Source organism: Lagopus muta, chromosome 15, assembly GCF_023343835.1.
Source record: "Lagopus muta isolate bLagMut1 chromosome 15, bLagMut1 primary, whole genome shotgun sequence".
Classification (NCBI taxonomy): Eukaryota; Metazoa; Chordata; class Aves; order Galliformes; family Phasianidae; genus Lagopus; species Lagopus muta.
In genome coordinates, this window is record NC_064447.1 from 14586522 (window position 1) to 14613860 (window position 27339).

General features: G+C 38.4%; 1 protein-coding gene and 1 long non-coding RNA gene across 16 annotated transcripts in view; one reads left to right on the forward strand and one right to left on the reverse strand.

The window, feature by feature from the left end:
- LOC125700967 (uncharacterized) overlaps nt 1-27339 on the forward strand; it is a 62664-nt gene that overhangs the window by 23325 nt on the left and 12000 nt on the right. Inside the window, exon 3 of one of the 6 annotated variants that reach the window (XR_007380110.1) lies at nt 16148-22984. The exons of 3 other annotated variants lie outside the window; for them this stretch is intronic. This is a non-coding gene — a long non-coding RNA (uncharacterized LOC125700967). Of the gene's footprint in view, nt 1-9365; nt 12874-16147; nt 22985-27339 lie in introns of those variants that run through there. 2 more of the 6 variants (XR_007380109.1, XR_007380111.1) reach the window with 2 other exon arrangements.
- The window catches only part of MRTFB (myocardin related transcription factor B), a 68823-nt gene that overhangs the window by 17343 nt on the left and 24141 nt on the right, over nt 1-27339 (reverse strand). For 8 of the 10 annotated variants that reach the window (XM_048962327.1, XM_048962318.1, XM_048962319.1 and 5 more), the window contains 6 exons: nt 12888-12953; nt 7587-7642; nt 6945-7020; nt 5817-5978; nt 5243-5427; nt 569-706 (listed from right to left, as the gene is read on the reverse strand). In XM_048962327.1, coding sequence (XP_048818284.1) covers nt 569-706; nt 5243-5427; nt 5817-5978; nt 6945-7020; nt 7587-7642; nt 12888-12953 — 683 coding nt within the window. Of the gene's footprint in view, nt 1-568; nt 707-5242; nt 5428-5816; nt 5979-6944; nt 7021-7586; nt 7643-12887; nt 12954-22990; nt 23471-27339 lie in introns of those variants that run through there. The other 2 variants (XM_048962326.1, XM_048962325.1) reach the window with 2 other exon arrangements.

Below are 27339 nucleotides of genomic sequence, written 5' to 3' on the forward strand. Positions count from 1 at the left end.
AAGGCAGTGTAGAAGACAACTGAGTGCACTCAGTTTTCTGATCTTCAAATATAAGGATACAGTAACTTCACTGCTTTATTCTCATACGATAAACGAGCTACAAAAATATTTGTGAAAAAGGAGGAATGCTGTTCACTAGTTTGGCTGTAGGTAGATTATGAATGCATTGCCTCCGTTCCTATTAAATTATTTCCCATATAAAGCTAGATTAGAAAATTAATTTCTTCAGTAGAGAAAAGAAAATCCATATTGCAAAAATCTAATATTATTTCTTTATGTATTTTTAAAAAATTCAGTAACAATGCACTGCATCACTCTGCTTCAGTACTTTATTCAAGTACACCATAAGAACCTCTTGAAATAATCAGCCAGCCCTTACAAGTGTTCACGTTGAGCTCAGTGTACCAAAGCCTTCAGTCAACAGCAAAGTATGTTCTGAACACTGTAAGCAGTTGTTGTTGGTTACAGATACTGCAACATTATTACTGTATTCCTGCACTGAATGTAGCCACAGAAAAACAAATCAGATTAAGAACTGACTTCAGATGCCACTGTTTCAGATACCTACCTTTACTAATGTTGGCCCAGGCTTTGCTGCAGTCACAGTACTTGTGGTCATGGTGGCTGTAGCAGTAGAACGTGTAACGTGTTCGATTGTGGGAGGAGTTTTAAGGAATTCAGGAACTGGAGAGGTTAAAGGTGGATACTAGTATTAAAAAAATATAAGGAAAAAAAAGAAACATTAAAAACAACCACAGCATCTGAATAATCAAAAATATGTGAAGCAGTTAAGACAGTTCACAAAACAGTTTTAGAAGAAATGACAGAAATAGGACTCTTCCATGTACACAAGTGTGCTATAAACACACATTTTGGCACACTTCAAATATAGCAATTAAGAAACTGATTTCTTACCTTGACTTGTCAGTTTGTATTTTAATTACTGCATCTAAATGTATCAAAAATCTGTTTTTACTCATACAGAAATTACTTGTAGTCTCAAGACAAAACAGTAATTGATTTTAATATCATCTTTTAATAGTATATAATATTTTTACAGCAATTCTTTACTTAATTAGTATTGTTGACATTTTTTGCAAGTAAAAAGAAAGATAAACATGAAGTATTTATGAAACATAAAAGAAGCCCTCAGAAAGGGCATTGTACACATAACGCTCACACTGGGTCTTGCTTTGCAGAAGTCTTTTCCCCTTCAACAAACGTGAAAAAAAAATAAACAGAAGGAAAGTATCATGAATTTTTTTTTCTGGTTCAAAGTTGCTACCCTGATAAATCCATTCTGATAAATCCATTTAAAAAAAAGAAAAAGTTGGAAGGACATTCAGAAGTGACCTGATCCACTCAAGTCAGGAGCATTTTACCAAAACGACTTCAAACATAAGAGAGCTGCTCCAAAAGTAATGCCTCCTATTGGCATTACAACGATGTTGGCCCACAGTGTTGTTGCTGTGTGACAGATGGCAGCAGAGGGGCACTGGGACAGAATGGCGCCTGACATGGAAGTGTGGGGGGAGCGAAGGGTGGAGCTGAATTCCTCCATGTGGAAAAAAGGGCCCCCACTGACATTCATCAGCACTTTTGAATACTGATGGAGGTCAAACAGTGGATGTCAGCACAGTGGTGCATTTCAGCAGTGAAAGACAAACCACTTTCCAGATGGCCATGTATAGTGTCACAGCACGAAATGAAGAGCTCTTGTTCATCGTGGCAAAAATGTGTAGCTAATGGTGGCGACTACACTGAAAAACTGTAGCTGTAGTCCTATCTAACTGTGCTATTGTGCTCTTCGTATTGTTTGTAATTTCCATGGAAATAAGTAGGAGGCATTACTTTTGGAGCAACCTACATTGTTCTTAACGCTGCAATTGCAAAATTCTTCAAGAACTGACAGCTATCACTGGAGAAGCTTTCTTCCTAGCAGTGTAATGAAAACAGAAATCTTGTCTTTAAGGCAAGGACTACAGGAAAACCTTCTCTCCAGTTCCTTCCTTGATACAGTTACCAAGCTTTCGTACATGAAGGTTTCTACAACCACAGTTACAGTTTTTAAGAATATTAAAAGTTCCTGAAGTTTTTTTATATGGAAATAAGTGGAGATTTTGTTAATTATATGATTTTACTGATTTTAAATAAAAGGAGAGAGAGGTTAAAGATAGCTAAGGAATGAACGGAATGCGCTGTTAGCAATCATTTTCAGGTTTACCACTGTTTGTTACTGATCTCTTGAAGCAACATTCATAATGTCACCTTAGAATCTGACCCTGCACAAATACTTGCAGCAGCTGACTGAAATTACAGAAAAACACCGTATTTAGAAAAAACAGCTATTTACTGAGTTGAGGCCTTCACAGTTTTCTGTGTGTGTGTGAGGTCAGAATCTTGCGCATGCAAAGAAAATCTTACCCCACAAATTACTGCCCTCAGAAAAGCCTTTCACGAAGGTCAAACATCCACCTAGGAAAACTAACCTATTTTTTTCATGAGCACACAGTATTAACGCAGCCACATAATTTGAAGAAATAATCTTCAATAGCATTTGCTAAGGAGTTGCAACCACTATGATGTTACTGAGTAGGTATAATTCAGTAGCCTGCACTCTCCTGAGTTTGTTCCCTTGCTGCTACAAGCACTGTGTGCATCATTTCATCTATAAATGTACCAAATGCCATAAAGACTTAGGATTTTTAAAAAATTATTATTTTCCTGCCACCATGATTCCTGCCAGAAATTTCCAGAACGTTTTCTAACATAATAAAATTTCAATGAGCTCAACTCTGTCATGTCCACTCTTTCTGTGCTGAAAGCTGTGAATAGGCTACCTAGCTTTCATAAGCTATTTAAGCTGCATCGTGTTTTTGATCCTTTTTTTCATTTTCAATTTTTTAGATAAATAATATTTTCCAAGATCTTGTTCAGCCAAACTCCTGGCAGTTTTTACTCTGTCAGGAACTTTTATTTTCTGAGAATATTTGCACCCCTTTCTTAAAGGCACACCGCGGGGATGTTTGATTTTACATTATTTCAAAATTTATGTCACTGAACCTCAGAGAATTCCACATACAGTGCAGTGGATTTGGAATTCATTGCTTCTGGGTGAAAAGAAATAGGTAGCACAGCCATCCCCAGGAAGCGAGCCACTTAGCGAGCCGTCATAGGAACAGTTGCACGAAGAGAACACAACAGTTTAAAATGGAAAAGTCAGTATCTTTCAGAAAACAATCTCTTAAATTCTGTTGCTTGAAACTCGTGGTGTTAAATAATCTCCTTGCCGTAGTGTATAACTTTTTCCTTACTTTAGTTATCTTGAACTACAAAGGACTTCAACCATATGAAATACAAAACTTTTTACAGACTTGCTGATTTTACTGCTGGTGCCAGATGAGGCAGCTAACCACGTATGTCATTTACCTGTTATGCTTTTAAATATTAGTTTAAAAATCTAAACGGATCTCAGCTTCCTCACTTGATTACTTCATAAAGTAATGTAAGAATTACTTCATATGAACAGAACTTTTACTTCCAGATACAGATGATATCATTTCTGAACCTTTTATTCTAAATGCAAAGAAGCATTTAGCAGGTCAACAAGCTGTAGTGAATATATTATGAAAATTGTTATTCAATTCTTACTCAAACAAAGTTCAGCTGTTTTTTGAAGATAGTTGTTCTGACGTTAACTGTTTAGCACCATCAGAATGGTGGTGGTAAAGCACTGCATCCTTACCAGATGCAAATACATCAGGTGATATCAAGTTTTGGGTCATCAGTGAACATGAGCTGAAGGTTCCCAAAGTTATGTTACTTTCTGTGAGGCCTGAAAATGTGCGGAGGAGGAAGCTTTGAAAAGAACACTGGCTGCCCTTCACTGTTTTCAAACTATTCTTTGTACTTTCTGTTACAATAAAATGCAAAATTTGTCAGAGGAAATTAGAAGAATGAAGGATCAATTTCCCAGACAGAGCCTGCAGAGACACGCTGGCTCATTTTCTTTATTTCTAAGGAACGATAAAGTAAGCATCAGTTTTATTGTGCAGAGGAGCAGCTTTGCATTTTAGGTCTGTACACAGAAGCGGCTGTAAGGCATTATCAAATCCATAAGCAGAGGACTGAAGTTCTTTTGAAGTGCCTTTCCAGTCAGCTTCAAGTGCTCAGTCGTTTTGTTGGCGCAATCATGTCTCTATCTTATGCTTCCTACTTGAAAAGCTTTTGGCATGTATTGCTCTGAGTATTTTTATTTAGCTCTCCATTTGGAATCTCTGTCTTAGGAATCTAATTTCATGTGGTTTGTTTTCAGTTTCTTCAGCACAAATTACATTCATTTGGTACGAAACTCAGTTAATGTCTTATTTTTATGTTAGTGAACAATGAAATAGAACAGATGTGCAGTACACTGTGTCTGGCATTGTTTTTTCAGCATAAACTTTGCAATACTTTTGGAATTACTGCATTAATAAGTAAATAAAAGACAGTATCAAGTTGTCCGTGGCCATTAACAGAATTGGAAACATCTTGGGAGACCAGGCAATATTAATCTCATATACAGCTGTTTAATTTTACATTACTTTATAAAGTAAGAACTCAATATTCAGTTCTGTCTTACCTTTTGGTTTGCCTTATTTTAAAAAGTGCAGTGTGGTTCCTGTATGCAGAGCCCTGACTTTGCTATAAATCCCCTGGCAGTTTCAATGCATAAATAAAAGCATTTTCCACAAGCACATTTAATAGAAGGGCAAGCATAAAAACGTGGCTCGTTTGTGGACTTTGCTGACTGTTTAACAGATCACTGTCAGAAAACATATAACAGCTTTGCTGCCTTTTCCTCCTCTGAAGCCTTTAATTTGTGTCTTTCTCTGCCAAACAAAAAAATTCATAGAAGAACAAGCAGAAATCCAGATAAAAGTAAACAACTTGCCCAGAATGAAGATAGACATGAAGTAATCAGTAACAGCCATAGCAAGCCGTGGATGTGGCCTTTTACACAACTCCCTGGGAAACAGCAGTTCTACTGGCTGTAATGAATTGTGGTGAATCTATGGCTGTGGGAATTTCATCACCACCAACAGCCAAGCAAGGACTCCAGTCTGTAACTCTTAACAGAAAGTGGAGCTCCAGCCAACTCTTTGCAACAGCAAAGATACTAAATTCATGCGAAACTATGCCCCATTTCTACAGTTCCAAAAACATACTGTGGAGATTTTGCTTCAATGTTTTAGAACTGTACCTGTGTAGAAGTAGTAGCATTTGGTGTTATTGGTGATGGTGAGTCACTTGTTTTTGGTTCACCAGGGGAAGCAGCTGAACCTTGGGATTCTTGGCTGGCTGGCTGATCTGGTGATAAAGCATCACTGCTGTCTTCATCAAATGAATAGTCATCCAAAGCTTGAGGGTAATTCTGTTGTCCAACTGCTAGAATGTTTATAAAGGAACAAGCAAAACAATTATTTTTAGTTACAGAAATTAAACTTAAACACTCACTGGTGGCAGAATTAGGTAGCTGCTAGAAACTGACCACTTTTCAGGTCAGTCTGAACATATTCTATGTTAAGTATTTTATTGCATTTTTGATATAGCGATAGCCATGTAGATGATATTATTAAGAAACATATTTTCAGATGGAGTATTATGGTCTATGTGTTTCTAGCTTGGCTTTGAACAAAGACTGGGTGACTATATTCGGTTAAATGATGACACAACTTAGCCATCAGAAGCTGAAAGAATAAGAACTAGTAAACTACGTTTTCTTCTGGTGAACTTTAATCTTAAGCCTCGATATACGCTGTAGTTCTTTTACTTGCCTATAATTGCCTCTTTAACACTGGAATCTACAGGCAGAATATTTTTTTCTACCAGCTCCATAGGGCCAGGCCTCTGCGCAATCTTCTCATTCAGATCATCTGCCAAGCGTGCTCTCTTCAGTTTCATCTGAGTGGCTTGCAACGAAGGCTCTGCAAAGGTCTCTAAAATATTTGTTGATTTAAATACTCTATTCAATCTTTCTCCAATTTCATGACAACTAGCATTGTCTCATCTAACCATTCTGTGTACATCAAAAGCATACAAGTATGATTTGGAAAACCTCAAACTAGTATTAAGATAACATGAAAAGATACTTTCCATCTCCACGCTTTGCTTTCTAAAAAGTAAAGTAAATACACATAACCTATTTTTTAAAAGCAATAATAATTTTGTAAACATTTTTATAATGTCCAAGAATAAAGCAAGGAATATAAAACAGCCAATTCCAATTAAAATCTAAAGATAGCATTTGCTGCTTTAATATTTACCTGTGTATGCTATGGTAAAGATTTAACTGATAACTGATTTTTCAAGTAGAAAATTTTCAAAATTGTATTTCAGAAAAATCTGGAGATATTTTGTCAATATGGAGACAGTTTATCATTATAGAGACTCCCCTCTGGTACTTTATCTATCCAGACCAAATGCATGTTTAGAAACTAAAGAACATTAAACTGACTTGGATTATGGTTATTTGGTAATTTCTGCAGCTGATAAGATTATGATGAATCACAGTAATACAGACTCATTCATAAACCAGGTTACTGTTACTGAGCAACAAGCAAAATAACACGGCAAGGTGGAAGTCAAGTTTATAATAGGTAGGGGCTTTTGGGGAGGAAAAATGTCCAGAACTGTCAATTGTTTTACGGTAATGAGTAGAAATTGAAGTAATACTTATATGTATGTACACCATGGCATAATTACCATTAGGGACTAAAAGCAATATGCACTTGCCAAAAAATGCACAGTTAGGAATACTTTCACTGCCACAGCTGTATGTATTAAAGACACTGTAGAAACAGAGAAACACGTAGACATTTAGAAATAATTCACATCAAAGCCCAATTCAGTTATACAGCTGAGTGCATAACAGAGCTCCTTCTGCTTAAAAGGCACGTACATACCTTCAAGGATGTGCATTCTGACCAGCTCAGACCGGTCCGGTCTGCTGCGAATCTTGTGCTTCAAAAAATTTTCAGTCTTTAAAGAAATGAAGAATTATCATTAACTGGTATTTATTTGAAAAAGCAGAAAGTAATTCACTGATGTCCAAAAATGAATATTTGCAGTTGCATTCAGAACAGCAGATCACTGTTACAGCAGGGCTACCAGAGAGGGTTCTGCTTTGCTTTGTTTTTGTTTTTCAGTCAAGCTGTATTAATGAATTTCTATCTTCCCAAAACAAATTTGGAATGCTTCTGGAGTTGATCCCTTTGTGCCACGCTAAATTACAGTAGTAAGATTAGATATTTGCTACAGAAATATATCACAAGAATAATTTAATCCAAGTATTTTTTCCTTGGACTATGTGGGTATGTGTTGCAATATGACCATAGTTAATCCCACATAGGTGCTTGATTTAGGAAGGATTAAGAAACTTCCTTAGATTTGGTGCCAACATAACAGATCTAACAGATCCTTTTAAGGTACAAGCCCATATTGTTACTGCAATGGTCAGATTTTTTTTCAAATAGAAAATTCAATATCGTATACAAGTGACTGTCCATTGTCAGATGTTAATGGCAAGTTTACACAAAGTGGTTTACCCTGGCTCGCTCCAGGCTCTTTATCTGCTCGTGGAATGCAGCGGGACTTTTCAAAGCTGTGAAGGGAAAAGTAAAAGTTAAGTAGATAAGAAGTGATTAACAAAAGAAATACCCTAGTCACCATCTGTGTCTGGTTGTTTAATACTGCGTTAAGGCAGAGTTTGCATCTGACCAGGCTTACATTTGACTCAGGCCAACTGTATACATTTCTATTTCTTTTAATTTCTACTTAACACAGAATACATGGAATATATGATTTTAACAGATATCACTGCATAACAGTTAACTTTTTCACTAAGTGGACTAAGAGACTGTTAACTAAAAGTGTTCCACAGCAGGAAATTTATGAGATAGGACATAAAATGCCAAAATACTTTCATTTATTCCGCTAATCTTCTCTGAAAGATCGCTCACTTCTCCGAGGGCGGTCAGGTCTGCAGTGGGCTGCCCAGGGAGGTGGTGGAGTCACCGTCCCTGCAGGTGTTCCAGACACATTTAGATGCTGTACTGAGGGACGTGCTTTACTGGGAGATACTGGTGGTAGGCTGGCAGTTGGACTGGATGATCTTGGAATTCTTTTCCAACCTTGTGATTCTATGATTCTGTTCTGTGATTCTACATTAGTATACAGCTGTACCTATGGCACCCTTGCTGTTACCAGATAGAGATGAATTGTCCTTTAATAAGTATTTATGCTGATTTTTCAAGAATTTTGTATAAGCTTCGTGTGCTCAGATTAGAAAATAGGATGATTCTACATTATGTATCAATTCAAAGCAATATTCAAGGAGACCATTAATATTAGAAAGCCTATTTGCTTAGCGTGTAAATCATGCAAGAGCAGCAGAATGTGCAGCTGTACTTCATAAAAAAAAAAAGACAGGTAAATCATAGGAATGGTACAGCTGGGAAAGACCTCCAGGGATCACCTAGCTCTTCTCTGTCACAAACACACAATCCACTTCAGCAGACACTGCTGATGACAGCCATGTGTACTGCCTTTCAATAACTTTCGGGGAGATGTTTCCAGGCAAGATATAGCCCTCTACAGGTTTGACTCTTCCTGGCTGTGATTTAAATCCACAGCTTCTTTGCAGTGCAGGAATCTACCACAGAGACGAAGAAAGCTCACTTATGAGTAATATTGTCCACAGAAGGCAAACTCTCACTCTTCTTGCTGCTTAGCAAAAAAGTTGGAGTGCACATCCTGGTATTGAATTGCTCTCAACACAGGGCTGTATATGCAAGAACATGAGGGAAAGGAGAAAGCTGGGGAGGCAGGGAGTTATCAGTTACAGCAAATGGTCTTTTTCTAAATGGGTAAGCGTATGTTATGGCACGTGGGGAGCAGCAAATAAATAAGCAATAAAACCCTCCAGCTGGGTGGAGGATTTCAGTGTCCTTTATGCGAACAGCAGTTCGTTCTGGTCAGTGAAACATGGCATCAATAGTCAGTCACTCATTGTGAGTCTTCTGTGCTGGGAGTGCAGGGCAGCTGGAAGTGCGGGCAGCCCATGAGCAGAAGCCCAAACCCTGGATTTCTTAGCGGTGAACACGAACAGTTCTAAAAGAATCTGGGCCAGTGAAAGATTTAGAAAGATGTCCTGACACTGAGAGTGTGAAGTATATAGTCTGCCCTAAAAAACAGGAGGGACTGAGAAGAAAGTTGGCAGGCTTATTTCCTGGTTACAGTGCAACACCAACATTATCTTAGGACAGAGTCTGGAGGACATTAACTGCAATGAGTCATAAATTTATAAATTTCTCCTTCTCTTGAAGCAGAATTAATAGCAACCAGAAGAACTACCATCAAGGATGAAAGAGAGCGGGAAGCCAGAAGTACTTATTTTCTAATGTATTCTACCACATACTGTGATTCAAGTCTCACCACAGTTCCTGATCTTAAACAGGGGCATACAGTTTGGTAGGTTTTTATGACTTAATTATTAACTGTAAGGTACAGCAGAGGCTGTTACTTGGGGAAAATCTAAGAAAGTGCTAAACTGAATTTTTAACTGGAGAACAAAGCCTGGTAATTCTCTAGATGAAACTGAAGGAAGACCAACAGGAAGGTCCCCACTTTTCTTCAGAGGCTGTCAATCTTTTGATCCTTTGTCAAGGATTATTTGGGGTGCAAAGCAATTGTAGATTTCTCTGTCCTGATCAGAGCAGAAGAAACTGGATGGGTATAAAATAGCTCTGTTCTACTGCTGAGTATAGCCCTGTACTCCTTTGTGATGGAATGCACAAGACAAGCACGTTCTACATTCAGAGCTAGACAGTCCTGATTAAAGCAGAGATCTTGCCACTCATTGCTAGAAATTATTACAGTCTCCTTTGATCTCCCAGGATGCTGGCCTCATGTACTTCTTTAAATAGGAAGAATTTTTCAGGATTCATCACTCCTTTGGTAAGCTCCACAATGAGTTAAACTTTATGAGCTGAATGAGCTTACTGTACTTTGTGTATGTTGGTGGACAGCTGCCCCTTGGTTACTGAGTGTGAAAACTATTTTTACCAGAACTGAAAACGGAAGAAAGAAGAGGCCAATCCAACTGGTACGTCTCTGAAATCCAATGCTCCTTATCATGGTGCACACTGACAGACTGAATTCTTCTTGTCACCCCAGTGAAAAAAGATAGCACTATTGCTATGCTAGTCACAAGAGAAGGTGCACGCCTGCTATACCATAAAGTACAGTTTTAAGAGCAAGCAAGACTTCTCACATTGAAGAGCTGGAGATAACTTCTCTGATGACAGATGAATATCCACTCCCTCTACTAGGAGCCTCTGTGGCAAGTGTACAGGCCTAGGAGTTCTTAAACCTTGTGAAACAGCCAGGCGAGAAGGAAAGAAACAATCATCACGTGAAACTGTCTGAACAATTTATCTCTGGACAGACCACAGGAGAAGTATTCAGGGGTAGAAAGGACAAGCCTCGGTACAGCTCTTCTGCCTGTACAGGAGAATGCCAGCAAGCTTCCACCATGAAGCAGGTGATTATGGAAACCAAGCTCTGCTTACGTCTCGTGTGAGACTTGAAAAACTTGCAAGTATGGCACTTGGTTGGCTGTCTATATAGTGTGCATCTATCCATCTGGTAATGTATGCACATTATACATACACTAAGGCAGTATAGAAATATGACTTACAGTAATATATATTCTGCAATACAAATTGGATGACAGGATATAATTCTCATTGGAGTGTACAAAAGTTCTCATCGTTAGCCACTAAACAGAGGAGAAGAGCTGCTAGTCAGCTAGAAATAATATCAAGTACAGACTTACTGTTAAAAGGAAGGGATTTTGCCATACATTTAACAGAGATGACATACCACAAAACAAAAACTTGAATGACTTTTTCACAATGTAGAACCTTTGTCAGGTTTAACTCAAAAAGAAACATATTCTCTTGCTAAAGAAATCAACACTATAGACCTAAGAAGGTAAAGATGCTTTAGGATGGCAATTCAAAGCCTGATGAGTATTCGGAAACTGTCAGCAAGAGATTAGCTTTGAGACACTGTGCTTTCAGGTTAGAATTTTTAAAGCTAGAATTCACCAGTGCACACTGAGCTATTTGTAACATATATATACTAATGTTTCACAAGAAAAATCACTTTGCACAGCGGAAAGTCTCCTACAGCTTGGTGCTATTATCTGGAGTCCAGTCTCAACCCCCACTGTCCACTAGTGTATTTTCCATGTTTTTTTGTGTACCTCTCATTCTGAGGCCAGTTAGAAGACATAATAGAAAACAATCAGCATAGTACTGGGAGCCCAAGTGTGATACAAACAAAATATATCAAAGGAAAGGGTTAGCTGGAGTTGATTTCTAGAACACTATATTTCTTTATTCAGGAGGATCCTCTTGTGATTCCTAAATTGATTTCAGGTGTCACAGTGCTGCTGAAACAACCATCATCTCTAACACATTGAAATCAAATTCATATAATCAATCAAATAAAGGGAAACAGACTCTGGCAATAAAGCGCATTTGCATAAAGCATGTCAATTACTTGCTTTCAAAATAAAATGCTGGGAGTTCAGACACTACAAACTGCAGTTAGATTCCAATTGTAGAACAGTTAGAGATAAAAATGATTTAGTAACTTCATGATTTACTAACTTCTTGCACAGCTTTCAAGGAAGGATGGCAGGTACTCAGAGTTGGGAGCTCAGCATTACAGAATCCTGGTAGCATAAAGAAATTTATGCATTTATAAATAAATTTATGATCTTGAGGACACTGCTGCCTTAGCAAGACACTTCGCACTACAGCTGATCAGCAGCATCTCAACACTTCAAAAGATGGCATCTAAAGGCATTCACTACCAGTATATAATCCGATCTGGAAGAGAAGAATACCAAACTCTTACACCAGCTTGGGTGCTTTGCCAGATATGACAAATGGATCAGGAACTTCTGGCAACTAGTAAAAAAAAACCAGCAGCCTTCTGAAAAATAAAATCAACCCCAGAATAAACAAAGCCTCCTCGTATATTCCTGGAAATGTATTCGTATGCAGTGATGGGAAGAAGCTAAGCACAAAAGCTTTTGATGCACAATGCCTAGCCAAAGTCATGTCCTGTAACATCACAGCCATCATCATGCAAGATTTAACACAGAAGACTTGCCTGTTGATGCCCTAGTTATAATTTCTGCGTGTCCTTTGGTTTGGTCTGGCAACACTTATCATCCTTAAAATACTGAAATACTTAAAATACTGCTGGCTTTGATATTGGTGTTCAGTCATTTATAAAATTTGATTTATTTGATAGAATCATAGAATGGCTTGGGTTGGAAAAGACCTCAAAGATCATCAAGTTCTAATCCTGCCGCCACAGGCAGGCTGCCAACAGTTAGGTCAAGCACCAGACCAGGTTGCCCAGGGCCCCATCCAACCTGGCCTTGAAGATCTCCAGGGACGGAGCTCTCACAGCCTCTCTGGGCAGCCTGTTCCAGCACCTCACCGCTCTCTCTGTAAAGAACTTCCATCTGACATCCCATCTAAATCTCTCCTTCTTTACTTTAAAACTGTTTCCCTTTGTCCTATCACTGTCTACTCATGTGAAAAGTTTGCAGTTTCATCACAGTGGCTATTGTAACTGTAACATTAGGTAAGCATGATGAATTTACTTCCCACTCATTTAGGTAACCGTAAGGATTCCACTGGTCCTTTCAAATGATAGTTATTTTTAATGATCTTAGAGAAATCCTGATCTTCATTATTTTATATATGAGTTCATACTTAATACATTACAGTAATAAAAATTACTAGAAGTAAAGCAAGTCTTACGTGGCATGATGCCCTGGTCCACCAGCTGTTCACGTGTCCGTCTTTGTTGTAGCCTCAGCTGAAGTACTGACAAAAGAACACAACCATTCAAATGTAAGCATAATATCCCCCTTAAAAGTTCAAGACAAACTTTCAAAGATACCAAGTATTCAACTTTAGAAATATTTTTGCTATATACATTTGGACCTGACTAACCTCTAGGACAGGCACCATTAAGGATCAACTGCTAGGAACATAATTTGCAGCAATCTAAATCCTTATTTGCAATGGATTTTGCTGTTAATTGGTCACATCTGATAAAAGGACTGCTTCAAACATGTATCATAAAAAACTCATACTTCCCCTCCAGAAAAAAAAATAGGTTTTTTAACAGTTAATTTTCCCTTATGCTTGTATCGTTTTATCATAGTGCTTCACTATTTCTTAGATGTGTATAGCTGTTAACCTAATGTGAAATTTCATCTTTTATTTGAGCGATGGTCAGGATGCTCACTCAAGAAAAAATACACTAAATTTGTAATACTTACATTCTCAAATTTTGCTTTAATAGTTTATTATGGATGTATGATTGTGACATGCTGTTTCCATTGTATTTCACAAGGAAGCAAAACAAAGTAACACATTGTCCAGACCATCAAAATGGATGTAATTTCTAAAAGTTAGGCAAAGGACAAACTTCATTGTTTTCAGAATGTAAAAGGAACCAGCTTATTTCCTGTTCTGCAGTACAGGAAGGATACTCCTCTGGCTTAAGCACTGCTACCGGGAATAGCGAGGCAAATGCTGACAACAAGGACATTATTTTCTTATGTGACTCAAACACCGCGAATTTAAATACAAACATTTCAGGGCTGTGCCACAGCAGTTCTATTCAGAGTTTACAATATTGTTACACAAGAATTTGTGTTGTTACACAGGAATTACAAAGAACAGACATGTGAGAACATGGAACAGCAGCAGACCTAGAGCTGCCTTCCCACATCCAGTCACTGACATGATTCTCAGACAAAGATTTTTCCATCTTCATATGAAAGGGAGCAAACTTCTGTTTGGCATTTGGCATTCTACTGCACTAACACAGATGCTTACTGCTACGTCACCTGGTTGGACTGGGCAGCCTAAACACGTCCTACCACCTCAGCATTTAATGGTTATTGCATTTTCATTTTTCATTGGCAAGTTTGTGGGGGAAAAAAAATCAGAAAGGCCTCACACTGCAGTTTGGCAACACAGGCAAGCTAAATAACTGCTTCAATACTTCTACTCTGTATTCCTCTGTATCTCTCCAAAGTATGCGTTGTTTGCCCGAGGTGTATGCCACTGCTGAGACTCCTCTGGAAAACAAACAAGCAAACAAACAAAAGCACAGCCCTACACCACCTAAGCATCAATGGTGCAAACACATATACCCCAGGATGTGTTATTTGTATTTGTGGTTGACAGAATTTCTGTCAATTCTTGAAATGAATGTTGCTTGGCCATGAGTGTGATTGGTGGAACTGATAAAGGAAATGGCAGAGGACAAAGCAAATCTATTCGGCAAAAAATAAATCTAAGTATGTAGGTATCTTACCTCTTGTTTTCCAAACAGTTTAAACGAATTCTTTAACAAAAATTAATTCCAAATTTAGATGATGGGAAACACTGCTATATAATTTATGAGTGTATTCTATCCATGATTTGTGGCTTCAGTCATGATCAGATTCTTGGCTTAAGCTTTGTGGGAATGAGTAAAAACTCATCTGTATCCTCAGCAGTGTACAAGTTTGAGAAGACAGTATGTAATGTACTGCAGCAGAAGGATGAGAAAAGCAGTAGGTGTGTAGCTGAACATAAAATGTATGTGCATACATGTGAAGTTTTAGCATATCTTAGCAAAAACGTGTAACAAATACTTATTGTGTCTCATAACACTTCATGTCTACCCATCATCAGTCAAACTACGCTGGACATCACAAAGCAAATTAGATACGGTGCTTCTGAAATTAAGCCATGTGTATCTCTACTGGAGCACAGAAAAAAAGAGATATAAATGACACAGAACATTCACTTACTAAGTAAATATCAAGAACTTACACGTTACATAGCCAGGGAAGGACAGCCTGTAGCATGACTAATAGGGAAGCATTGAAGGGAGAACACTGAAGAAAAGATAACACGAAGATGCAACCAGAAGGTAGTCATTGGTGATTCTGATTTGATGAAAGTGAGGAGGGTAAATAAAGTTGTAGGAAAAATTAAGAAGGAAAAAAAAGTTTGGCATCCAGTTTTTGCTGTTGCCGTTTAATGGTTGAGCACTTAAATGTGTGACTAAAGAAAATAGAGTGTCTAACAGAAGATGCTGCAAACTGAAAAGTAGTATGCTAGTTCTAAGAGATGAAAAGCTGAAATTGTTTTTGCTTTTGCAAAGCAAACAAACCAGGAAAAAAATGTAGTATTTATACATCACGGAAAGACAGAAAGGTTTAAGATGCCTTTAGTCACATGGAGACGGAAATAAAGAAGCTGAGATGTTTCTAAGGAGGAGATGGCAACCTGTGGTACATGAGTTGGATGGGTCCATCTGCACAAAAGTCAGCTCGCAGAGCCTGCGTGTCACGATACCGGCAGGAAGGACCTTTATTATGTCACTGCAGTCACAGAGACTTGGCCCTACAACTCAGCAGATATACATGATATACAGAATTGTATCATTACATTGAAGGTGGACCTGTAGTGGGTATGAAGGAAGGGAACTAAGAATTTATTTTACAAAAAGCTAGAAAGGAAATGGGGACTCACAGAAAGCTGCATCAATCAGAAAGATATGGAAGATGGGAGTCATGGAAACTAAATGAAAAGGTTTTAATAAGGGAGATGTGATGAAATCATATTCAAAGACAAGAATGAAATATATGAGACTGGAGCTCAAGTTGCAATTTTAGCAAAGAATTGCAAATTTATTTCAGGGAGAAACTATACAGTAGTTTTTAAGTTAATTTAAATCTAATTTAAATAAATCTAAAACTGACTTTACTGATTATATATAGAAGCAGAAACCCACTCAGGAAAAGATTTCTGCAGCAGTCAGTAACATATAAAGTAAATCTAATAAGACAGGAAGATGGATAAGAACAGAAGACAGATATTATAAATAATCTGAAATCTATCGAGGCATTATACTAATTGATTACACTGTATTATTTGTTCTCTGTCTATATATATCTCTCTTTTTTTCTTTTTTTTTTTTTTGTTCTTTTTTTTTTAATAACCGTCTCCAGACAAAATGATGAAACCCAGGGAAGGGAGAATTCAAGAGAAATAAGGTGCTTTGAAGCGAAGTTCCTCCGGGTGCACCTTACTCAACGTGGTGCTGAACAGACTGCTCTTTTCTGAGTGAATCTATGCAGCTTGTTGCCTGATTGCTTCTCACTCTTATGCTTTTAAAATCAGGTAGTTAACATACATAACATCCACACTCATAGAAGGTGGATCTCCAAATTTAAGGCCCAGAACTGACAAAGATTTAAATATGTTGATACACTGCAAACTTTACTAGTATTATTTCTTATATTTACAGATCTATGTACAAAAGAAGGGCTTTGTTAACACCACTGAGCAAATGCAGTTGCTAAAACACAAGCATTTTGCACTTCAAATTATCTGCCAGGAATGTCCCCTTCACACCGCTGCCACTCCAAAGAACTGTCTTCCAACTGCTTCTGAATAAAAACCATGCAGAGGCCAGTCAGACTCCTGTTCTGACCTGGTGGAGCCTGTATTCTTTTTTATTTTCAAGTCAGTGCATGATATTAAGTTTAACACTTCAGCACCAGGCTAAGAGATTCCACGATTTCCATGTTTTCCCCAATTACTTTCTGAATAAGTAAAAATAAAGTGTGCTATTAAATGACTTAGAGTACAGTTACTAGCAAAGTTGAGCAAGTGATTTTTAGCCTTGGCTTTGTTACAAATGTGTAATTTGTATCCTGTGTTCGCTTTGTTACAAATGTGTAATTTGTATCCTATGGAAGAGGTGTCTCAAAGTAGTACTCTATAATCCCAAGAACTGGAATGCAAGGAGGCCAAAAATAAATAGTTGCCTGGCAGGAACAATGCTATCTGCATGACTGGCAAGCTTTCACCACTGCTCCTTGTCTTGAAAAAAAACCAGAACACGTTCTGTGTGCAGTAATTCTAGCACTGGTTCCTCATCTAAAACCGTTTTATATCCTGTTATTTTCAATTCAAGTTGAAGTGCTGTCTTTTTAGAGAAGGTGCTATGAAAGTATTCAAATAGTTGACATTTAACAAGGATAGAAATGCAACAGACTGAATCACTGAGGTGTTCATTAATCAGCATACAGTTATTTCAACTGACAGCAAGAAGAATAATGTCCTGATTTAAAAAAAAAAAGTTCTTTATGTAATCAACCCACTACTTCCTCCAGTGGAAATGAGCTATTTGTGTTAAAACTGCAAGAAAAAATGGGATAATGCCATCTCCAACATTCCAGCATTCTGCCTTGGAAATTTCCAAGAGCGGTAGGAACTCCGGTGCGGGCTGCTAGGTTGGCTGCCATGGAAACAGACAGTGCTGGAAACACGGTTGTTTCCTTTAAATTAAAATCTATTACACAGAAAGCCTCTATTGAAAACAGCCTCCCTTGAAACAGCCTTTACACAGGCAGTCTCTGACATACTGGGCTTGATGCACAGAGCAGTAGATGTTAACAGCACGTTCTAGTTGCAGGGAGGCACTGCTGCAGAAGACAGTTCTATCTGCTGCACTGCAAAATACAGTCCTCCATCAGAAGTGATTTATGACTCATTACAGCACCAGGATTAATGCAGGTGTGTGAACAGCAGGGTGGCAGTAAAGTAGGAGAGTGTTTTAGCAGATGGCAGGTGGCCTTCACAAACAATCTATGGTGATAGCAAATACAGTAACTAGCTTTACTCATTTCTGTGTGTCCAAACTCAGGAATGCGATGACGCAGTGCTCTTTTCATTTACATGGCATGCCTAAGAAAGAAGGATGGTGAGGAAAGAGCTGTGAGAATATTAGCTGTCTGTGGTTTGTTGGAAGTGATTCTAACTTGTTCAGCAGGCTAAAGATAAAATGCATCAACAGTCGTACTGACCCCCAGCCTGAAGATGATGCGACCTGTTGAATAAGTTTAATTTTCAAATAGAAATAATTAATCAATCATTAAAGAAATCTGACACCACCTAGGCCAAAGTGTCATTTAAAAAACAAAAATCTATTTTTACAAAATATCCCTTGCCTTTTCTTGCAGATTTTTATGCATTTTTTTCTATTATTTTGTATGTGAATTTTCTGCTAAGAATATATCCAACACAATGTAGGAAAAGTAAAACTGTCTCTTACGCATACTCATTTTAGCAGATACTCAGTTGTACCACCATTCTGTCTTATAAATGGTGGCAGCAGAGAGTACTGAGGGCTGTTTCAAACCATCTTTTCCAAATTCTGGAGGGAAATCCTACAGCACTGTGATTTAAGCAGCAATATTGTACACATAGTTGTTTCTGGAAGCAACATTATCATACTGGAAGTAGGAAGAGAAAAGCTGGATCAGAAGGATAGTGAAGTGTGATCATTAAAAACAAAGAAAATGAAGCACAACAGTGTCAGTTGAGAAGCTTAAACGAGTAGGAAACAGAACAGTCTGTATCTTTTCCTATTGCTATGGAACACGTTGCTTAGAAACAAGTCAGAACATGCAGAGGCTCTAAAATTACTGGAAGGTCTGCTGGGATGAATATATATGTATATGTTAAAAGCAAAACGTGTATTTTTACAATTCCTTCAAAATCTTTCAAATTAAAAAAAACACAAACCACCAACACAGACTCCCATCTTGGGTATGAAATCTGAAAAAACAAAAGCATTTTGTAAAATTGCACATGGTAAGTATATGAACAGTAATTACATATTCTAAATCTGCAATAGCCCTCTCCTTAATAGTGTCTATTAATGTTTCTTTAAAACAGATTTGTATTTCCTCCATTATTACTATCAGCTCAGAAACACACTGTCAAGAGGCTAATGGGTTCAAACTCTCCATCAGCCACAGACTTGCTTTGTGATAAGTCTGGAGCGTAATACATTGACTGATGACAGACAATTTCCAGCCAAGCCCCCTTGGGAAGTTAATATCTCCGTTCTACACAGTCTTCCTACGCGCAGCAGAGGCAGCAAACAAAATGTGTACGCAGGCCAATCATCTGGGTCACAAGATTACACGTTAACCTAAAATGAGGAAGGTGGATATATATTTAAGATGGCTGGTGCAACCTGGGCTGGAAGCAATGGCATTCTGTCAATTCTGCTATGTAGACAATAACATAACTGTAGGGGCTTGCTCAGTGGACAACAACAAAGTCACTGCCTTAGAAAGACTGGAAGTGCATACATGCACTGTGGATGCTTTGTTAAAGGAAAAGAAACCTCCAGCACTGCAACAGAACAGACAGCGGCTTCAGTGTGGTTTCATAATCTGATCTTAGACTGCAGAATGCCAATGAAGAGGTAATGGTCTCTTCCTCTCTCCAACCACAGCTGCTCCACTTGCAGCAACACCAGCAAAGATGTAGCCTTCCAGGTCAGTACTCTGACCTGGGAAATCCAAGATTACTGAAATAGCCTTCAGTGACACAAACTCATTGATCCAGCTCAATCCAGAACAGCATAATCACTAATGCCAGCATGAGAAAGAAGATGGCAGCAAACAGCACAAGGCTGAACGAGATGACACCTATTTTTTGGCAGCAGTGTAAAGGCCTTAGGCCTTACTTTCTTTGAAAGCTTTGGAAAATCTTGGCGTGACTGGAGTTGCATAGCAAATTTTCTTACAGCTCCTGCATAGCCAATGTATCCCCTAATTGCATATAGATAACATATAACATATAATTACTACACTGTGACCTTGGTTTATCAAGGTATTCAAGCATGTGGCTATTACAATAGCACTACCATGCACTTATTCTCTGTTTAAGTGCTATACTGAACCAGAAAAATCTGTAGTGTGTTGGTTTAATTGTAAGACATGCAATTATCCCACTGTCATTAAAGAGAGCATTTATGGTAGGCAAAGTTAAGGACAGTAATAACCTCACAGGATCAGTGTACTGCATTTGAAGTGCTTCCTTTGAGTAACTATAACAAACAGTATACTATTTTTCAGCATTTCCTTATCAGTGTTTTAAGAAACATACCGATAAGCTGCCACTGATGAGGGGCACTATATATAAATACTTAAAATATACTTACATAAATATACACTATCTATAAAAACTTTTTTTTAAATAAACGCCAGCAGAATCCTCAAGAATTTATGCCACGTCAGGAGAGCAGTAAAAGTCCAGAGTTTGACCGGTACTCAACATGCAGGAAATGTGCTAAATAAACAGCTCTCGTGCAGTATTGATTTAACTGCATGGACGAAGGGAAGTAACCACTCCTGCCTAAATCTGGTAATTCATTAACCAGACAGCATGAAGATATTTCCAGCAAGCACCTGAGCAGTGCCTGTGCTTCTCTCATTCTGCCCTGTATGCTGTTTCTAGGACTTGCCAGTTTGCAGTTCCTCACAAGTCAATAAAATAAAAAAGCACAATGAACCCAGGAAATTAATTATGCTTTAAGGGGAGAGAGGGAGGAAAAACATTTTTCCTGGTCAGCTTTGTTTCCTTACAGTAACTGGCAGGCAACTGGTAACTCTGAAGCTCGGATTAATACATGAAAGATAGCACCATCCTCATTTCTTCCACCAATTTTATAATCCCTTCAAGAACTTCCCTGCACAGCTGTACATTCTTGAACAAGCTCAGTAATTTCTGTACTGGAACAACCCGGGGTACAAAGCAAAACTGCCCAAATTCACTGCTCGTTTACAAACGTAGCCAAAACATATTCCTAAAATACGCACTGTTGATCACATGGACTCTTTCTTACTAACTGTATGCACAAGATGCCCTTATTTCATCCAAGGCTTTTCACTTAATTTTCTAGATGTTCTAGTCTGTTCGCTTGCTATGAGATGACAGTGCTTCGGGAATTTCTGAAGAAGCTGCTTAGCTACCTTTGCACAGTGAGCCCCAGGGACAAACTGTTTTTGTTCTTTGCTCATACAAAGGCAATTTTGATAAAATGTGTAAAACTAAGAAATATTTTCACAGAACTGATAATAAGTAACTATAGGATACCACAGTATACATTTTACTGAATAGTCATTAGCCTATGCGAAGAAAATAAAATCCTTGTAACCTAACCTTCCTGTGCCTTTAATACTCATCTGTTAAAGTCAGCATTAGGATTTGTGTTTCCACCAAGCTCTTCTTCCCTGTAAAGAAGCAAGTTAAAAAAAGACTGCACCCAATAGAATTTATTCCTGAAATAAGCGAACTCTATCATTTTTAGATTTATCAAACTTACTGAAAACAGATTAGGAAGCAAAGGCTACGTCACCTTCTGAATTACACAGATTTCTACATACTTCATTGTGGATTGCTAAACAAATTTTAATTTTTTTTGGCTTTAACCGTTCACACATGGTGTTGAAAAGTATCTGAACACGAAAGGGAAAATCTGAAAAATACCTAAACTACATATTTATATCATAAACTGAAAAGGTGAAGATAGCAGGTCTTCACTGCATAACAGATTTACTATGTTTTCAGTAATTTGTTCTACACACATAACAAAGAAATGGCTTGTTTTGCTAAGCTTTAGAAAGAAGAAATGCTGGAAGAAGGAATCCTGTATTCCCTCAGGTTCGAGTGGGACTGTTTGAGTTCTCAAGGCAAACACTATGAGAAGGAAGCCACTATTTGCCTTCTCTCTTCAAGCACTGTCTTTCCATCAGGAGGAAAGGAAGCAAAAATGAGTATTTTTTTGTAGCCCAAACTTATTTCTTAGTAACACGGTGGCTTTTCTCCCTTGTTCAAAAAAACTGCCAGTTACTGAATTCTGTAAGAAACTTTATATCTTTTTGCTATTTCAAATGTTATTAAGATCCAAATTAAACACAAAAGCAAAGCCAGCATTTAAATTCTGAGAAAGGCTTCTCATGTGGGAAGGGGAAAGGAAGAAATAAATCATGTCATATGAACTAAGAAGAAATCTCTGTATCACCAGAGAACCCAATGATACATGGAGCAAAAGCCACGGCTGAGTGCTCTAAAAGGGAGGAAGGAGCTCTGTCTGCTACAAAATAGAACTTGTTTCTGATGGATTACGAAGTTTGAGTCTGAGTCTTGAACTGCAAAGCGCCTGGAAAGTTATCATGCACCAGCTCAGTGCGCTTGCAGGGCTGCCAGCTGACCTCAGGCGGTCTCTTCCCAGTCCCCCTTAATGCAGGCCAGCTACAAGAATATCTCCTGCTAGAAGGAATGAGACAGCTTCCATGCCTCAGCAGTGCTGTAGCCACAGCCCAGCAAATACTACTTGAAATTAATTCCGTATAGCAGCATTTGTTAGCTTTGAATAAAGCTCCAAATATCCTCAAGCTATTCGTATTTTACAGACCGATGCTTATGGGTTGTGTTAATTTAATGTACAGTGTAATAACAATCATTTAAGGAGATATGAATTAATTTCAAAAGCAGACATCTGGAAAGCAGGCTGTAATCTAATTCAAGAATGGGGAAAAGAAGGGTATTCTAGAAAAAGACAGTAGCTGAGGAAACCAGTGTTGGCAATACCAGTGGCAATGCACATACAGAACTAACAGTCTGTGGGTTTTTGTTATCAGTAGTGTCAAATTTCATGATATCCATTTCATTATATTCATTTCAGTGACATTTTGGAGGGTTTTGTGCAACATTTACAGAAAATCTCAGAGTTCTTCATGAATTCAGAACTACATATTACTCTGAAGAGAGCGATCGCTCATTTTTCTTCACGGTACAATTTCTGTCAAGCTATGATGATCATTATTTAACAACTAAATTCTGAATTCAGCTTTTAGAGGGAAAACAATACCTAATTTGTTGTGCAAAGATACTCCTCGACATACAGTATGACCCCAGAAATACTTGTGAAATGAGAATGCACGGTTCTTCTGAATTTTCTGTCCCCCAATCAGTAAGAGACTGACCTTCCTTGAGACTTCTCTGGCTGTTCACCTCAAGGCATTCCTTCTCCTTCAGTGGCTTAACATCTCCAGCAGGTAAAATCTCAGAAAAGCCCTGTTGCTGCTTCTTGCAGCTATCGATCATGGTGAGAATCCTTTAGACTGGCAACATCCAGCACAGGAAAAAAATATTAATTTGTCACCAAGCAGTGCACTGCTGTCCCGAACACTGCTTCAGTTTCTTTCTCCTAAGAACTGAGCAGTCACATCTCTTTGCAGCCAAAAGCAGCCATCATCCTTCACTGTCTGTGTTGACCTGTGAGACGCTCAGTCTGCTTTGGAGCCTGTAACTCACTCAAATGACAGCACAGAGCCCGTGAAGCCGAACTCTCAAATCCCGCCTCTTTTCCCAGAAAACCACTCCTCCCCCTTCTCCTTTAGCTGTGCTTGCTTCTTCTGCACAGTCGCGTTTCAGTATGCAGCTTGACGGTCAATCATCTGACAAAGAATGAGTCAAGCAGTTAAAAATAAATCCAGCAGTTGCTGAAGGAGCAGCATTTGCTGATATCTAAGACAAACTACCGCTGAGGACTCTCCCCTTTCCACCCCTTTCCCCCACAGCTCCTCACACTGCTGCAGGCAGCAGCAATACTTTGTCTTTGCCCAACTGGCACATTCATTACTTACTAATTTTCGTCAGGCAACAGAGCTGCCTGTTGGCAATTGAAAAAAATGTCGAGGAACATTCCCAGCCCCAGCCCTGCTCCAGAGGCTTTAACTAGCAGAAATAAGTGAGAAGAGCATTTCATGGCTTCCACGCGTTTCCTTGCTGTACAGGAGAGCTTCTACTCCTTGTTGTCATTATCTGAGAAATGAGCATTCTATTATTTTACTTTTTGCATTAATTACAATTCTTGTTATCCCCAGCAGTTTCAGGAGCGTTTCCTCCCACGGCTCCTGATCTGCCATTCTCTCCAGCACTTTACATTCATCTTAGGTGAGTCATCAGCTTCAGTGTCAATCAGGAAGGTTTTGGGGAAAGGGATCCCCCTCAAATGATCTGCCACACGCCATAAGGCAAAAGAAGATTATTGCATATATTTTGTACTTCGAAGAAATAAGCTATATGCAATTTTAAGTAGCTGCTGCACATCGAAGTTAACTCCAGAAGGTGCACATTCCCTTCCCTTTGGCCTGAATCCCCTGTCGTTATAGAAACTTTCCACATCCCTCCCTGGTATTTTAAATCCTTCACCCTGAAATTATAAAGGACATCTCCCCTCAGAAAAACTGTTTCGCTCTCTTGGCATCAGGTAGGAACAAGCCTACATGCAACAACAGACGCCTGCTGTAGAACTTTAGAACTATGCAATAGGGAAACATGGCTTTGCCCCTTAGGATCTCCCTGCACGCTGCCATCACTCCGTGCCACACCGCGGCTCATCGCCTCAACCCGCCATCCCGTGCTGAGGGCCGCCGGCCCCACCTGGCAGCCTCACCTCCGCCGGGCGCAGGAAGACACAACCTGCATTTATGGACACTTCTAAATTTCTGGGTTCTTCACACTGTCTTAGGATAACTTCATCTGTGCAGTGACTTCTTCAAACAGTAAAACGGTGCTCTGAGTACACAGACCAAAATATTCATGTAAACAATACCTGTTATACTTCTCTGAAAAAATGTGTTAACTTGAGCTGTAACTGAGGGTTTCTCTGTTTGTTTTTACAAAATTCCAACTTAGAACAGATTTTTATCCTGCTTTGTTAGGTAGAAACAAAGCAAGACTTTTTTTTTATACCAGTGCGTAAGTTCTTTGCTTTGCACACATACGACATTCATCAAACAGAGGTGAATTTAGGCTCATCTTAAATACAGCCTTAAGATTCTAACTGAGCTTTTTGTCTTCACATTCTTTTGGTCGTAAAACATCAAATGTTTCCTTCTATTTTCTCCAAAAAGTCAAATGAAAAAATTGGGAATTTTTGGAATACTGCTAATATCTTACCCTACTGTGGTAACAGCAACCAAAATCCAAATTAGGGTCACCACTTCCCTCAGTTGCTCTTGCCATAAAAAAAAAGACAAGCTTTTTCAAGGTCATTTCAAATTTGTAAGTCTGCATGTCCTACTTCTCTTTTCCCAGTGAATGCCAAACAGGAGACGACACACGCTGGCACTGTTCACAGCGTAAATGAAAGACATACTACCATTCTACCTTACCCATATATATACCTAAAGAAATAAAAATGTAAAGGTATATAAGCAAAAAATATGCATTCAACTGCATACATACATACATACATACATACACAAATATATCATTTTAAATGACAATATTCGGGCATTCACCAGGAGAATGCCACCTGTGATTTGCAAAGGGCTCACATAGTAACTACTGTACATCACCAGTTTTCTTTGTACGACACTACTTGTAGCAGCTGTACCACACACTAACATTTCAAGAATAACACAGGCAGCTAGGATTTAATTCTAGCAATTCATAATAATTACACACTGGAAGTTAAAATTAACATTAATTTCTAGCTATGCATGTAGTTATCCACACGGAATTCCAGGAAAAAAAGATGCCAGAGTCAGGCAGTTTGATCAGGAGATCTCTTTAAAAGTAAACATACTTTCCCTATCTTCTGTAATCAGTCAATTGCCAATCCCTGTATCAGAATTTCTTCATATATACCAGATGCCTTAAATTGAGTCCGTCAAAGGTCACGTCTCTCATCTTAATCTCTTCACAATAAGCAGATAATTAAAAAGAAAATCTATAAATCAAACTAAAATGACAGAACGTTTGTTTAGAAGTTTACCAAATGGAATGACCCTGCTGGAATTCTTTCATGTAGCCTGTGAAAATATATTCCATCTGAGGGGTCACAGTCCCTAGAGAGCTCTGAGTTTTGGCCTGTACGTCTTTTCACATGCTTTAACATTTGCAAATTGTTCCTTGTAGACACTGACTGATGCCCTGGGAATGTTAGGATTGTGGGAACTGGCACTACCAATGACAAAGACAGACTTACTGGGAAATCAGCACCTACTCATTTTGCTCTCTCCAAACAGACAACATTCAAATTTTATTAGGGTCACAGAGACATTTGTTTTTTCTATTGATGCCATTTCTGAAAACATACACACAAAAATAAACACAAACAGCTATGTTTTAATTACAACATTCTGTGTGTTCTTAGGAAGGATTATTTAGTAGAATATTCACACTGCATGTTCCACGGACTACTAAAACCTAAGGAAGAGCCCAGTCACAGAACAGCTGACATCTTGAGACCCTTTAGTTCAACGCCCGTGCTCCAGCACGGCCAGCCGGAGCAGGCAGCTCAGCACTGTGCCCAGCAGGGCTTTCGGCTCTTCCGCAGGATTCCACAACCTCTGTAGACAGCCAGTCTTCACTTCTACCTTACGCTACACTTCTGTGTACTTCTACAGAACACACTGCACACACCACCTATACGCTATACTAAACACATACACTTCTAGTGTGCACGTATACAACTTGTATATTACTCTATCTAGCTCTATCTTTTAGAATACACTTTATTTTCTGTTCCAGTTTTTTACTTCAATCCAAACTGTTTTCCATTTGCTGTTCTCAAGTCTTCCCACTACTCTCTTCCCTCTACTTTTGTCTCTACCAGCTGTCTCAAGAAAATTCTTAATTCTATGGACAGTAACCTACTCTGTACTGTTAGGAGAGAAAAAAAATAGAGATCTCAAAAAAGTGGGAAAAATTGATGTGGATGAACACACAGAGAATATGTGAAATTTCACTTGATTCCTTAGTATAAAATTTGCAGCTCAAAATCGGTTAAGTGCACAGAGGATTAAGAATTTGTTTAGAAGTCATTAAGCTATGTCAAGAACATGTGTTACCAGTGCTTCATAATGAAGGAGTGGAAGATAAGAGTAGGAAGTATAAGGTAAGTGTAAGATAAGAAGTACACACGTGACTCTTCTAGATGTCAAAAAAACCACAAACCCTTGGTGCATTAAGTTCATCTAAACCATATAATTAGGTTAAGTGTGATGTAGACTTCATTCAGTTCTGAGTACCGCCTGCATCCCCTCTAGCAGTATTCAACATCCACTATTTGGATTTTTTTTTTTGGAACTTCATAGTAATTACCGTGCCCCCAAGTCCTGTAGTGGTCCCACAGGAAGCTGTCATTCTCATCCAACCTTGAATACCTTAAAGCTTTGGTTCCTGAATATCATTGTTCTCATGCAGCATTGATTTATTTGGACTAACTTCTTCTAATATGGTTTTACATTCTTGTCTTCTTCTTAAAAACGTTAATTGTCCCAGAACTCTTTTTTCTCTCTGAGTCTTACTTGCTCTGAGA